Source organism: Molothrus aeneus, chromosome 4 (assembly GCF_037042795.1).
Source record: "Molothrus aeneus isolate 106 chromosome 4, BPBGC_Maene_1.0, whole genome shotgun sequence".
NCBI classification, from domain to species: domain Eukaryota; kingdom Metazoa; phylum Chordata; class Aves; order Passeriformes; family Icteridae; genus Molothrus; species Molothrus aeneus.
The window spans coordinates 14,417,881-14,429,050 of record NC_089649.1 but is presented as its reverse complement, the minus strand read 5'-3'; the positions used below and the strand labels follow the sequence as shown (position 1 = coordinate 14,429,050).

Below are 11,170 nucleotides of genomic sequence, written 5' to 3'. Positions count from 1 at the left end.
CAGCTCAGAGAGACAAAAGGTGTGTACAAGGGCAGGATTAAACTTCCCTGGGCTTTTGTGACCTGCTTCTGAGCAAATGGAAAAAGGTTAGTCCAAATAGCCATCTGCTGAGGTTTGAACTTAAAATGTGACCTGTTCTGCAAAGGCCAGACATGCCCATGCAGCGTGGAACCATTTGGAAAAAAATATAACTTTGTAGCTGAGACCCATCTGCTTTGGAGAAAAGTTACACACATGAGTTTGAATTTTGTCTGTGTAACTTTGCCTGTAATCAAGCCTAGAAACTATATATCAAAGCCAGTCTAAAAAAGTTGTTCCATACTGTTTTGTGGCTTCTAGGTCCTGGTTCCTAGGCAAGATCTGCATGTCTAATCTTAATAAGTGCATTCATGCCCTGACTGTAACAAAATTCCCTCTCATTCAGTTCCTTTTGTTGATTTTACCACCAGAGGAGATAATCAAGCTCCATGGTTTATCTCTTCTTTTTGCTTGTGGAGGTTTTCAGGCATCACAGAAGTCGGTAATAAAGAATGAGTTTCACTGATGTTTTATATGTATCGTCTTTAGAATATTGTAGCTAGATGTCTAATCTGCTTTGTAAGAAACCCAGTAATAATGGCGAGAAAGTGCTCAATTTTATTGGTATTTCAAAACATAAAAAGAGAAAAATAATAAATCCATCAAAAGTGTGGCAAAGAATATTGGACAGAAGAGCACACCTGTAACGACAACACAACTGCAACTTGCTATGTTGAACTGCAACATCTCTTTTTTTATGCAAGAGATGTAAAAAAAACCAAAAACATGTATGTACTTATAAAAGCTTTTACATTTATTTGAATTCTCATTGTGCCAAGAAAAGAAAATATGTTCAGTAATGGTTGAGAATAAGTTGGAAAAAAAGTTGAAATTGCATCCATTTCAGTGTATTTGTTGGCCATTTCTATGAAAAGTGAATTTGACTTGAGCAACCTCAAGAGCACTGAGAAAATGCCTGGGGAAATCATGGAACGTGGGTTGCAGCACACTTAGAAGGTTTAGGCTGTGTGAATGGGTTTATTTGAGTCCCTAGGGAGAGGTGGTGACAAATGCAAAAGGAAAATCATAGAACCATAGAATGGATTGGAAGGGACCTCAAAGATGACCTAGTTCCAACCCCTTTGCCATGGGAAAGGATGCCTTTCGCTGCACCAGGTTGCTCAAACCCCTGTTCCAACAGGCCTGGAACATTTCCAGAGATGGGGCAGCCACAGCTTCTACGGGCAACCTGTGTTCGTGCCTCACCATCGTTATAGGGAAGAATTTTGTCCCAATATTCTATCTATCTATCTATCTATCTATCTATCTATCTATCTATCTATCTATCTATCTATCTATCTATCTATCCATCCAACACCTACTCTCACTTTGAATCCATTACCCCATGTCCTATCGCTACATGCCCTTTAAAGTAGTTCTGCCAATAAATGATAGGGATGCGCAGTTTTCTGTCCCCTGGGATGTATTTTGGGCTGAGGGCTGTACAGAAGGAGCATTTTTAGCGTGTTAACGCAATGACTGAGCCACGTAAAGCCGGGAGAGGGCTGGCGGGCAGCTCCGCGGGTGCGCCTGAGGGGCGGGCGGCCCTCGGAGGACCACCAGAAGGGCAGCACAACCCAATGGGAAAACTGCGCCTCCAAATTCTGCTTTCCTAGAAGAGCCCCTTTCCCCTCCCGCTCCCACCCTTCCCACGGCCGCTCCCGCCCCCGCGCCGGACGCGCTCCGAGCTGGCGCCGCCCCCGCCCGGCCCGGCAGGAGCCCCGCCCGCTCCCGCTCCGGCTCCGGCTCCGGCTCCGGCTCCGGCTCCGCTGCGCTCCACGGCCGGGCCGCCAGCGCCGCTCCCGCCGGATCCGCTGCGGCTGCTTCCCCCGCCGGGGGCCGGAGGCTGCGCCGCTGCCCGCGCCGAGTGGCGGTGCTGCCGCCCCCACTGCGGGAATAGGCGCTCCGGCCCCGCCGCCGCTGCCCGACGGAGCCAGCGGGGAAGGGGCTGAGCGGGGACCCGCGCATTGTGCGAGCCCGCATGGGCACGGCGCGGGGGCGCGGCCGCGGGGCTCCTGCGAGCCTCTCGCCCGGCCCCCGGCAGCGCCCGTAGCCGGGGGGCGCCGCTCTCGGCCGTGAGGGATGCTTTTGTGCGCGGCCGCGGGCGCAGCAGCGGGTAGCGGCGGGGCCGGGGCTGCGCCGGCCGGGCAGGTCGGGCGCCGCGCTCAGCCGCAGCCCTCCCGGCGAGAGCGGCGGGGCGCGATGCGCTTTTAGGCGGCCCGAGCCCTTGCGAGCGCGGCGGGCAGGCGTAGGAGCCCTTAGCGGAGCTGGGAGGGCGGGCAGGCGGCTCCCCATGGCGAGCAGCCGGAGCATCGAGCTGGAGCACTTCGAGGAGCGGGACAAGCGGCAGCAGCGCTCCGGGCCGCGGCGCGGAGGCTCCGGGTCCGGCGGCGGCGCGGGGCCGCGGGGCAATGGGCTGGTGCCCAGCCCGGCGCACAGCGCGCACTGCAGCCTCTACCGCACCCGCACCCTGCAGGCGCTCAGCTCCGAGAAGAAGGCGCGCAAAGCCCGCTTCTACCGCAACGGGGACAGGTACTTCAAGGGCTTGGTGTACGCCATCTCCCCCGACCGCTTCCGATCCTTCGACGCCCTCCTGGTGGAGCTCACCCGCTCCCTGTCGGACAACGTGAACCTGCCCCAGGGGGTCCGCACCATCTACACCATCGATGGCAGCAAGAAGCTCACCAGCCTGGACGAGCTGGTGGAAGGTGAGGAGGGTGTCACGGCTGGAGCTGGCCGTGGGACCTGGTGGTGGGTTGTGGGCTCTCCCTGGGGTCAGCTTCCCAGTCCCTACCCGGATCAAAGCGGAGAAGTCGCCTTGTGAAAACTGGCGGCCACAGAACCCATGAGGGCAAGTAGCCGGGGTTGTGAGGGGCGGTAGGGCCTCGTTTTCCCCGTGTGGACCATCCACTTCTCCCATCCCTTGAGCGCTGCCATCTGTATGCGCTGGGCTTGACTCCAATGGTAGCTAAGCAGCAGGTGCTCTTTTCATCTGCAAGAACTGTGAAGTTCCTGGTTACCTTCCATTTGTAATAGAGGGAAATGCTGTAATTCTCCAAGTGTCATTGTTGACTCACAGTGGCTTCAGCCCCAGTGCTGTGAAAAAAGGGTATCTGTATCCCACCATTTATTAAAACTAACAGGTGTAACGCCCTAGTTCCCAATGTGATCAGAGTCCATATTAACAGAGGGAATTATCTACCTTGCCTGACTTTCAAAAGCATGTTATGGAATCAGATGTATTTCAGAGTTGTTCCTAAGTAGCTTTTCATAATGGGACTTAGCTGCTGAGGTTATGTAGACCTTGCAAATCTGAACAGAGCAGTGCTTGACTGTCTCAAAATGGGACCAGAAGTATTGTTTTGTGAATGACACATATGCCCCTTGTTTATGGGGAGTGATAATTATTGGAACGAGGAGCAGAATTCCCCAGTCTTTTCACCTGATGTCTTAAAATACAGTTTGAGCTCAGCATTGCCTGCTTCCCAAATGCACAGGTGCACACTGAGAGGTTTGTAAGGAATTTGCATTTGATGGTTGTTTTCAATGTATCAGCTACCACCACAGTCTTCCACCCTGTGACTTTGTGTGCCAGGTGTAGCATGGTTTGCTGGTTTGCATTAATGAAGAACTGGGATTTTTTGTAGGCCTTCCAATGCCTCCTGCTTCCTAGGCTTTCAGCTGCCTTTCCTTTGAGCTTTGGTTTGGAAGCTTTCCTTTTCAAAGCAGGGCTGAATCACACCTGCAGAATTGGATGAGAAAGGGAACCTGAAGACCTTTATCTAATCTACCAGTAAGGACATTGGGAGTTAGGGACCAGCTGCTTCACAACATGGAAGAGAAAGGGGAGGCTGCAGAATTTGCTCTGCCAAATGGGTCTCCCTTAAAAAAGATGTGCATGGAAGGGCACTTTCTGATGGTACCATAGTGCTGAGGACTTGCAGCCTTAGAGTAGATCATGTTTTACATTGACAACTGAAGAAGTATTAAGTGGTTGTAGAGTGAAATGCTGACCCTGTGGTGATGAAAGAAATGAAGTAAGTAAAAAAACTTTCATGATTTGCTGGTTAATTCAGAGACACCTTAAAAAATATGATATGCTGAAGTAGTCACAGAAATGAAAGGAGATGAAACTAACAATAACATGGGGTGACTTTTGAAATGTTGCAGCAGGAATGATATTAGACTTTTATGGCTTAAAACAAAGACAGAATTACTTGCTGGACAGCCATATATACTCTTAAAACTATAAAGTAGCAATTGAAAGCAAAACTTACTATTTGTCTCTTCAAATACTCATTGAAACTGTAACCTTTGATGTGGCTCTTTACTGGAAGAATAAAGCAAAATAAATGTCACAGTCAAAATGCCACTTCCATGCTTTCTCAGCGAAATAAAAGGGGGGAAAAAAGAATCCGAAGTACTTAGTCATCTATCCAATACAACTCTCAGGAATATTAAGAAAATCCTATAGCACCATAATTGGATTAGTATGTTCTCCAGTTAGCATGCTAAAAACTTCACCAGTGTAAGACTAATCACACAGAGAAAGAAAAGTATATAGAGGAAGGAAAGGACAGCAAACAAGTAGTGAATCTATCATTCCTTGAAATTATTTGTGTTTTTTGCCAGCTGTTTTGTTCTTGAGGTGCTGTAAGAGATTTTATTTGGGTTCATTTTCTTTATTTCTCATGGTTACAGCACAGCAAGCTTGAATTTCTGCTCTCGAGTGAATGCTCCAACATTGGTGTTGACCTAAAGCTTGAACTGCAGAAGCACCAGAAGTAGTTTTGAATGGTATTTTGCTGTATTTCAATGTTTTCAGAAAGGAAAATAAAATTGAAGTGCTGTAGTGTGTGCCAGCCACAGGCTGAGCACCAGACGGGCCACGGCTGTGTGATGCAATACCAAGCTCACTGGTCTCTTGGCACCTTCCCAGTGCTCCTGAACTGGGACATGGAGTCACAGCAGTTCAGGTTCAGTAGTGGCACATCTCTGCAGTGAGCAGAAGGTGAGTGCTCAGCAAACCTTGCCAAGCCAGCAAGATCTGCATTAAACCTCCCTCAGCTCCAGCCTATGTGTGTGTAGCTCTTGGACAGTGATGTGTCCCAGTACAGGGCAAGCTCTTTAAGGCTTATTTGCTGTTTATCTATCTGGGATATAAAAGCTGGCAACATCAAATTCTGTATTGTTACGAGCTGAGTTGAGTCACTGATAAATGTTTTTTTGGAGTTTGGCTGTATTTGGCAATCTGTTTTACTGCTTGTCATTTTAAGAGAAAAAGAGCTAGTGCATGGACATACTGAAGATATTAAATATTGCTGTTATGGGTTGAGCCAGTTAAAAATTGCACCAGACCATGTTTATTAGTCAAAAATAGAAGCTCCATTTTATGAAGCATATTGCTTTTCTTAACTGGATATGACAATCAAAAAAGCATGCTCTGCTGGACCAGCCTAAGGCAAATATAATTTATATTCTCAGCCCCTGTAGATTAGGAAACATTATGAGTTTGACAGTTTTCACTGTTTTCTTAAAGTGGGAGGAATTTCATTGTCTGCTTCAGATCTGTTTGAGCAGGCAGATCCAGAGAGGAGGTGGGGGCTGGGACTATTATGCTTTCTTATGGTGTTCTTTCTTCCAGCTTTACTCTCAGACTTAACACTACTTTTTACTTTAGAATACACCATTCCACGTGTAATTTTATACTTGCCCTTCAATATAAAATATTAACATTTAGATTATTTTTTATTTTCTACCAGAGTTAGCTATTTAAGTGTTTGTCTATTTCCTTCAGTTTCCCTTGAAAATCTAAGCTTCCTAAAACATGATGCCATGGTAATAGAACTGTGCAGCTCTTTAGTCCTGAGCTATGTGTTTTATGTGGATGTTGGTTGTGCTCTCTTTGTTTTCATTGCCTTGTTAATGAAGGACGTGGAGAATCCCGATTGTACAGGTCTGCTGCAAAGCTGGGAGTTTTTGTTGGATTTTGGGAGATGAAAGCAAGTGTAGACTTTATTCCTGAAAAGAGAAGTTCTGTTTGTTTTCCATCTAATGGGAATGCTTCTAGTTCCCTAGAAAAATGGCTGAGTCTTTGTTTGTTCAACAACAATGCTTAATTAATACAGTCCTTTATAAAAAGTCAAGATTTTTGTCTGCATGGTGTGCACACAATCAACAGGCATCTGTAGGGAAGTCCTTGGGCAGGAGGTGGGAAGGTTTGGCACAGGACAGTCCTTATGCATGGCCAGGACACGTAGCACAGGGCAATATCTGATTTACAGAGCTCTGCCTCACTAACACAGAGTAAGAGAATGTGTTTTGAAATGAGGTGTTGAACAATCCGAGTTTTTTCTGCCTTAGACCATAGTTGTTACTGCGTATTACATTTTAATCCTGCATAAAGTGCCTGTGACCTTGGTTGATGTGCATTGTTGTATTAGGTCAAGAATATATTTTCTCTTGTCAGGGCAAGCAGATGGCAACACCAAGTAGGCAGTTTGTATTTTTGTTCATTCCAAAAGGTATGATTACCCTCCTGTGCTAGAGCCAGAAGCTGTAGCACTTTAAAAAACAAGAGGCAAATGTAATAAGTTGAACAAAGAAGGGTAAAAAAGGAGGATGAAAGAAGGATTAAAAAACACTGAGAGAATATTCTTCCAAATACATGTTCAAATCACTGTAGTGACACAGTTCTGGAGTAATGGGGTGTGGATGTGAAATGAAGAAATAATTCATTAATAAAATAAATAAAATAGTTCCATCACTATCTATCTCCTAGTTTCAGGGGTGGGGAAATTCTAGTTTACCTGAAAAGGGTTTTTTAGTTTCTGTGAAGAAGGCACATGGTGTCAGGTGTGTTTGATACCAGGTGGCATTGACTGTCTTCTGAGAGCCTTTACCCTGCCTGAGCAGGGGGTTGAACTTCCAGAAGTCTCTTCCAATCTCAGCTGTTCTGTGAAAGCCTGTAGGAAGTAGTAATCTGCACCTTTCAATGTCTAAATCAAATCAAAAGAGAACTAATAGCAGTTAGTCATCTGCTAAAATCCCAGTCATCCTATTTTAAAAACTGCATGGGGAATTCTGAGTGCTGTAGATGAGGAAAGATCATGACTTATACAGGGTTATTAGAGGTGATATGAAAGTGAATTGTATGAAACTGATGAGGAGGGAAGTTGCTCAAAGTAAGGAAGGAAAGAGAAATTGAAATAACCCAATCCTTCATAAAAGGGGTTATTTTATTTTTAGATCAGTCATGTATGCTGTAAATACACTGTTCTGGAAATCTGCTTGGCTTTGTGTTACAGAACACAGAAAGGGTACTCTGCTGTGTTTCCTAAAGTTAGAAAGAAGGTCAGTACCCTTAATACCTACCTTGCTGTACTAAATAAGCAGCTTTTGGAAGCTTTGAAGCTAAAGAGTTGCACCCACAGAAGCCGAGGGACATAAGGTGAATAGGTGAAATCCATGCAGATACCTGCCCTGTCCTATAGGATTCACAGGGGAACACATGCCTCAAAAATATAGAAACTGTTTTCCTTCCCTAGGGATGTTTTTACCTGTCAGCTGTACCATTCTCTGTTATGCAGAGTGCCATTTAAAAAGTGATCCTTTATGTGACTTTCAGGAGACAGTGCTTATTACTCTTGCGAAAAACAAGCCAGAAAATCTTATTCAGTTACTTTTGTTTCAAATATCCCTACTGAGGATTTCTGAGTGTTGCACACTTAACTAATTCCTTTTGTTGCTTGCAACATGTGCATATGTCACATTCATTAGGTTAGAAACAGTTGGTTTCTAACCTCCTGCTAGGGAAAAGTTAATATCTGTAAATATTTCTTTAGTAGTTTCTATTTGTTAAGGACAAAAGGTCTGAATATTTCTAGGCTATTTGTTAAATGCTTAGCAGTGAGGTTTGGCTCACAAAACTTGTGCTGTGAAGAACCCCAAATGGTGAGGCAGCTTTGTTCCCTCAAAACTGCATGTATCACACTTGTGATGAAAAAGGGCAGGATGCATCCTACTTTTTTTGTTAGCATCTAATATTGCATAGCTGAATTTAGAATAGTTCATGTAGGGGTATGAAATAATCAGGGTTGAAAGAGACTTTTGACATCATCCAGTCCAACTGTATACCCAGCACTGCCAGTGTAACCACTAAACCATTTCACCATATCACCAGATCCAAATGCCTCTTAAACACCTGCAGGATGGTGACTGCCCCACCTGCCTGAGGAACCTATTCCAATGCCTCATCACCCTGATAGTGAGAAGATTTTTTTCTAACATCTCATCTGAATTTCTCCTGTCTCAGCCTGAGGCCATTTCCTGTATTCTTCTTACTGGGGGCATGGCAGAAGAGACTGACCCCACCTCCATCCAACCTTCTTTCAGGGAGTTGCAGACAGCCATGAGGCCTGAGCCTGCTCTTCTCCTGACTAAACAAACCCAGCTCCCTCAGCCATTCCCCATAAGACATGTTTTACAGACCCTTCATGAGCCTTGTTTCTCTTCTTTGGACACACTGCAGCTCCTCAATGTCCTTTTTAAAGTGAGAGGCCCAGAACTGGACACAGCACTCGAGGTGTGGCCTCACCAGTGCCCAGTACAGGGGAACAGCCACTTCTCTGTCCTGCTGGCTGATCCAGGCCAGGGTGCCATCAGCCCTCTTGGCCACATGGGCACACTGGCTCAGGTTCAGCTGCTGTCAACCAGCACCCCAGGTGTCCCTTTCTGTCCCAAGCCATTCCTCACCCAGCCTGTCTCATTGCATGGCTCAGGTGCAGAACCTGACACTTCACCTTCTTGAGCTTCCTGCAGCTGTGTCCTCAGCCCACTGATGGAGTCTGTCCAGGTCTCCAGCAGAGCCTTCCATGCCCTGAGCACATCAACTCAGTGTCTTCTGCACAATTACTGAGGGTGCACTCGATCCCTGTGTCCAGATCATCCACGAAGATGTTAAACAGGACCAGCCCTGGATGGAGCCCTGGGGAGCACCTCTAGTGACCAACTGCCAAATGGATTTATCTCCATCCACCACAGCACTCTGGGCCCAGCCATCCAGCCAGATTTTTACCCATTGAAGAGTCCACCCACCCAAGCTGCAAGCACTCAGTTTTTCTAGGAGGATGCTGTGGCAGATGATGTCAAACATTTTACTGAAGTCTAGATAGACCCTGGACAGACACATCCACAGCCTTCCCCTCATCTACTAAGTGTACACGCTATTCTCCTTAATCCATGTGTTTTTATCGTGAAAGGTGCGCTAGGCACATTCCTGAGGATTGGTGTTGAAGAAATAGATGACAAATAAAAAACTTTGTGGATGAGTTTCTAAGAAATCAAACCAGTATTTAGGCAGCTGATGACTTATGGCTATTTTTCAGACAGATTGACCAGTGTAGTCTTGTTTTCTCTTTTCCCATTTTCTGTGTTTATCATCTGTATTTTCCTCCTCTGAGGAAATGGCAAGTGTTGTGTTTAGACTGTTGGCTGTCTGAAGCTGGAGTCCTTTTACATTGTTCTTAAACCACTTACACAGCAGCTTGTTCATGGATAGTGCATCTGGTTATTAATTCAGTCCAGCTAAATTATTGAGAGGCAGGTAGTGTTTCCTTGTAAATAGGCACTGTTCCACTGTTCTAGCTGATTTTCTACTGTTAATAAGACTTGGAAAACCAGAAGTAGACTTATGCCATTTGCTGATTATATTGTGACCCAAAATATCAGGAGATATTTCTCTTTTTAAGCAAGCATATGCCCAAATTGAGGAGGTTTTGATGGCAGCAGGATTTCTTCATGGAAGAGCTGGCACTTTTAGCTTGCTCTGGGTGCTGTCCTGAATCATGGGATGGATTGTACATACACTCTGTTGAAATTATGCTGTGAACTTATAAGGAGGTTTCAGACTTCTGCCAAAACTGCTCTGCAGCCTGGTTGAGCTTTCTGCTGTGGAATAGTTTGGCTGGGCTTGAGACCCAGACGTCACCTACGTCTAGAAGTGTTGCATTTTTTTCTGCATCTAAAGGAAAAAAAGAAAACATTGCTAAATAGATCTTCCTGCTTCATTACTCTTTATTGTGCTTCTTTACCTGCAAATCTCAGTGTAATATTAGAGACTAAACTCATGCTCTGGTCTGAAACCTGGGGAGCTGATTCATGGTAATGCCAATGTTGTGAGCTAGAGACATGGTATTTACTTTCCATAATGTAATTGCTATTACTCTGTGCTAATTGAAGGTAGTATGCTTTAGCTTTAAAGTCTTTCAAAAGTATAAATGGAAAGTGGGCCTTCAAACCATAAAATTGACCATATTGAAGTCAGCAGTGTAAATATTTGAATTATTGTTTATGCCTGGTTTTGGAGATGTGTCAGCTTTCTTGGGCTGGTAGATGTAAAAATGCAAAAAGAAAAAAGTTACAGCCTGATCAAAATGCTGCTAAAGTCTCATAAGGTATTTCCTTTTTATTTGGGATGATATGCATTTAGGTTATTCACATGGAAAAGCTCATTCGAGACAGTCAGTGAAACGGACTGTCAAATTTATTTATGTTTGTGATTTTTAACTATAAAGGTATCTGTTAGTTTCAACAATGTTTGAAAACAATTTGATTGGGTCAACTCTTATAGACTCCCTCAAAAATCAAGTATTGTGTGTTATATTTTACATATATTAGTTTTCTGAAAGATTGTGGAGATTATCAGAAGTGTGTACTTATACATGAATTAATCCCAAACAGATTTAAAATCAGGTCATATATGAAAGCTGTGAGCAAATATGGTGTATATATATGGTATGTATATTTTCAGGTTCTTACCTACAAAAAATTAATGTAAAAAGCAGGTAATACTTCTACAAATGACATGATATTTCTTCCAAACTGATATACATAAGGGCATTTTTTACTTTGGAGGATAACTACAATAATTTAAACAATAGCACACCTTTATTAATGCTTGCTTGTTTTAACACACCATTCTGTAGGAAAGTTTCCTGGAGTTAACTTTATAGGTGTGATTTAAGTAACCCCTGACATTTTTTTCCTTACATATTTTCATTTGGTAAGTATTGAATTGTATACCCCTGTCAAA

The 11,170-nt window shown here is 44.5% G+C and overlaps 1 protein-coding gene across 5 annotated transcripts in view; it reads left to right on the top strand.

Moving 5' to 3' along the window:
- Positions 1 to 2,242: 2,242 nt before the first annotated feature.
- DCLK2 (doublecortin like kinase 2) overlaps positions 2,243 to 11,170 on the top strand; it is a 78,610-nt gene continuing 69,682 nt past the window's right edge. Inside the window, exon 1 of one of the 5 annotated variants that reach the window (XR_010783480.1) lies at positions 2,243 to 2,786. Coding sequence is in view for 3 of the 5 variants with exons in the window: in XM_066547968.1 (XP_066404065.1) it covers positions 2,372 to 2,786 (415 nt within the window). In the remaining 2 variants the exon portion in view is untranslated. The remainder of the gene's footprint in view (positions 2,787 to 11,170) is intronic. The other 4 variants (XM_066547968.1, XR_010783479.1, XM_066547967.1 and 1 more) reach the window with 4 other exon arrangements.